At 68.8% G+C, this 2794-nt stretch overlaps 2 protein-coding genes across 2 annotated transcripts in view; both read right to left on the bottom strand.

Moving 5' to 3' along the window:
- Positions 1-1542, bottom strand: part of EMIHUDRAFT_251619 (hypothetical protein) — a gene marked incomplete at both ends in the record, with an annotated part of 2881 nt that extends 1339 nt beyond the window's left edge. The window contains 4 exons of the mRNA XM_005791234.1: positions 106-696; positions 769-963; positions 1188-1214; positions 1294-1542. Coding sequence (XP_005791291.1) covers positions 106-696; positions 769-963; positions 1188-1214; positions 1294-1542 — 1062 coding nt within the window. The remainder of the gene's footprint in view (positions 1-105; positions 697-768; positions 964-1187; positions 1215-1293) is intronic.
- A 938-nt stretch (positions 1543-2480) lies between these two features.
- EMIHUDRAFT_251618 (hypothetical protein) overlaps positions 2481-2794 on the bottom strand; it is a gene marked incomplete at both ends in the record, with an annotated part of 858 nt that continues 544 nt past the window's right edge. The window contains one exon of the mRNA XM_005791233.1: positions 2481-2768. Coding sequence (XP_005791290.1) covers positions 2481-2768 — 288 coding nt within the window. The remainder of the gene's footprint in view (positions 2769-2794) is intronic.

Below are 2794 nucleotides of genomic sequence, written 5' to 3'. Positions count from 1 at the left end.
ATAATCTGGAACTCGATGCTAGCTCCTACTAGTGTAGCTAAAGCCAAGTCTTACCAACAAACACGCGACACAGTCTACCTCCATGGATAGACGGGGTACCGTCACCGTCGAGGGCGAGGCGCCGCCGCCGGCACCACCAAAGCTCGAGCGCAATGCCACGTTCGAGCGCAATGCCACGTTCGAACTCTCGGTCTTGACGAGGCACTCGACGTTGTTCGCCGGCGCCTTCAACGCGCGCGTGATGTCGCCCTCGCATATGAACAGCTTGCACATCGGCAAGCGCCTCGTGAGGTACCAGTACTCGACGGCGGTGCAGGCCCTGGCGCCAGCCGGGAACTCCAGGCAGCGCAGCTCACACAGTTCGACGCTCTCGCCGAAGCCCCTGTACTCCTCCTGGCAGTTGCCGCCGTTTACGTCGCAGAAGCCGGCGTGACGTTCGAACCCGGGCGCAGCCGAACTGGGCGCAACGACCGAAGGGAGAAGCCCGTCGGAGACGTGCGAGAAGTAGGCGAAGGCGCCGCCGCTCGCGGCGATGAGGCAGGTGCAGATGATGCAGAGCACCTTCGGCCAGCAGAGCTTGGGCCACGAGAGCCAGCCGGAGGCGGAGACGGAGCCCTTCGGCGTGGAAGTCGTGGTCGTCTTGGGGTCGACCGTCTTGTTGACCGTCTTGGGGGTCTTGGGCTTGACCGTCGCGCCCTGAACAGGGGCGCGAGACTGGCTGTGAGCGGCGAGCAGGGGGCGGAAGCTGCACGTGCAGGCGGCTAGCACCGAGTTTGCGGCCGACGGCGTGGATCCGCGGGTCGCCTTGGACGCCGCCTTGCCACCGACAATGCCCTCGTTGCCGCCCGACCCGAGCAGGGCCCCGAACCCGTTGCCGCAGTCGATCGGGGCGGACGCCTCCTTGCGCTCGTTGCGCTTGTTGTTGCGGCGCGACTTTGAGGGGGTCGTCCACTCGGTGATGCCCTGTGCACACGCACACAGGCGCGTCAGCAGCTGTGGGCGCCGGATCCGCTTGCAGAACGCGCGGCCGCCTCGGCGGGAGACTCGGCGGCGGCGGACTTGGTGGCGGCGGACTCCTCCGCGGCGGCGGACACCTCGCCGGCGGCGGACTTGATGGTCGCCTCCTCGGTGGCGGACACCTCGGCGACGACGGAGGCGGCCTCCTTAGTGGCGGCCTCCTTCTTCACGACGACGTTGTTCTTGACGCCGCACGCCTGCGCGAGGGAGAAACGTAAATGTTTGGAGACGGGGACACCGCAGGGACAATGCCGATCCTGGCGTAAAAGTGCGCACCTCAGCTCCGAGCGAAGGCGGCAGCGTCAGGCTCGCGCGGCGGCGCTGATACCACTCCTCATACTCCGCACTGGAAGCGAAGTAGCCACCGACCTTGGTCTGAACCTGGGCCCCCTCCGCGAAACAAAAGCTGATTGGCACCTTTGCGAGGCTCCGATGGAACACGTGGGGGTTGGCGAACCAGACGCCCTTTGTTGATCTCACAACCAAGAAAGCCGGCTCGCCCTCGCTCTCATTGAAGTCGACCATCTAGCGCCTTCTCGGTTCGCGTCCTGCAGAGCAGAGAGAATGGGGGCCGCCCGTGAGAAGGGTGAGACAAGGCGCCTGCATTAGTCGGAAGCGCGAACAGCTATGCGCGCATGTGTGGGGTCTGAAATGAGAGGAGAGTGACGGGGGACAAAGCTCGGACGTTGAGCCTGCGGAGGGCGGCGGACGAGGGAGCGGGCGAGTGATGCAGGCGACGACGCGGGAACATGATTGTGAGATGTAGGGGGGCGGCGGCGGCGGCGTGGGTGGCGGAGGGGCGGGTGGCGGCGGCGAGGGCGAGGTGGAGTGCGGCGGCGGCGTGGGCGGCGGAGGGGCGGGTGGCGGCGGGGCGGGTGCATGGGCGGGTGGCGGCGGCGAGGGCGAGGTGGAGTGCGGCGGCGGCGTGGGCGGCGGAGGGGCGGGTGGCGGCGGGGCGGGTGCATGGGCGGGTGGCGGCAGCGAGGGCGAGGTGGAGTGCGGCGGCGGCGTGGGCGGCGGCGGGGCGTGTGGCGGCTGCGAGGGCGAGGTGGAGGGAAGCGGCGGAGCTGGTGGCGGGGGCGGCGGAGCAGGTGGCGGTGGGGAGGACTAGGTGAAGGGCGGCGGCGGAGCCGGTGGCGGTGGGGAGGGCGAGGTGGAGGGTGGCGGCGGCTTGGGCGGCGGAGGGGCGGTGGCGAGGGGCGAGGGCGAGGGCGGAGGGAAGCGGCGGGGTGGGCTCAAGCCCGACCGAGCCCCGAAAGAAGAGGGCGTACGTCTGCAGGCGGCCAGACAGATGCCGGCGCTGCATGCCATAGCTCAAGGCAAGCCCGAGCGCCCCTACGCGGCGAGAGAGCGGTCCGAGAGCGCGGGGAGAGCGCGGGGAGAGAGCGGGACCCGGGGGGGGCGGGGGGCGGGGGCGCTTCCGTCGCGCAGGGCGGCGCGCCAGCTCGGAGATGCTCTGAGGCTCAGTCCGACCAGCCGGGCGTGTTGAGCAGGAGCAGGACGGGCTGCTTGCCGCCGATCGAGTTGGTGAGCAGCGTGAGGGCGATGAAGGTCATGTGCAGGAAGATGAGCGAGCAGCCGAGCGGCTTGGTGAGGCGCCACCGCGAGATGATGAAGGCGACGAGCAGGAAGCACGAGTAGATGAGCACAATCACGATGGGGAACCAGAGGTTGCCCTTCAGCGCCGGCGACTCGTAGGGGCCTCGGATGATGTTCCAGAGCATCCACGAGAAGCCAAGGCAGACGAAGATCTGCGGAAGGGGTGGTGGTGGTGGTG

This window comes from Emiliania huxleyi (genome assembly GCF_000372725.1).
Source record: "Emiliania huxleyi CCMP1516 unplaced genomic scaffold EMIHUscaffold_1141, whole genome shotgun sequence".
In the NCBI taxonomy this organism is placed as follows: domain Eukaryota; phylum Haptophyta; order Isochrysidales; family Noelaerhabdaceae; genus Emiliania; species Emiliania huxleyi.
This window is presented reverse-complemented; position numbering and strand designations above follow the sequence as displayed.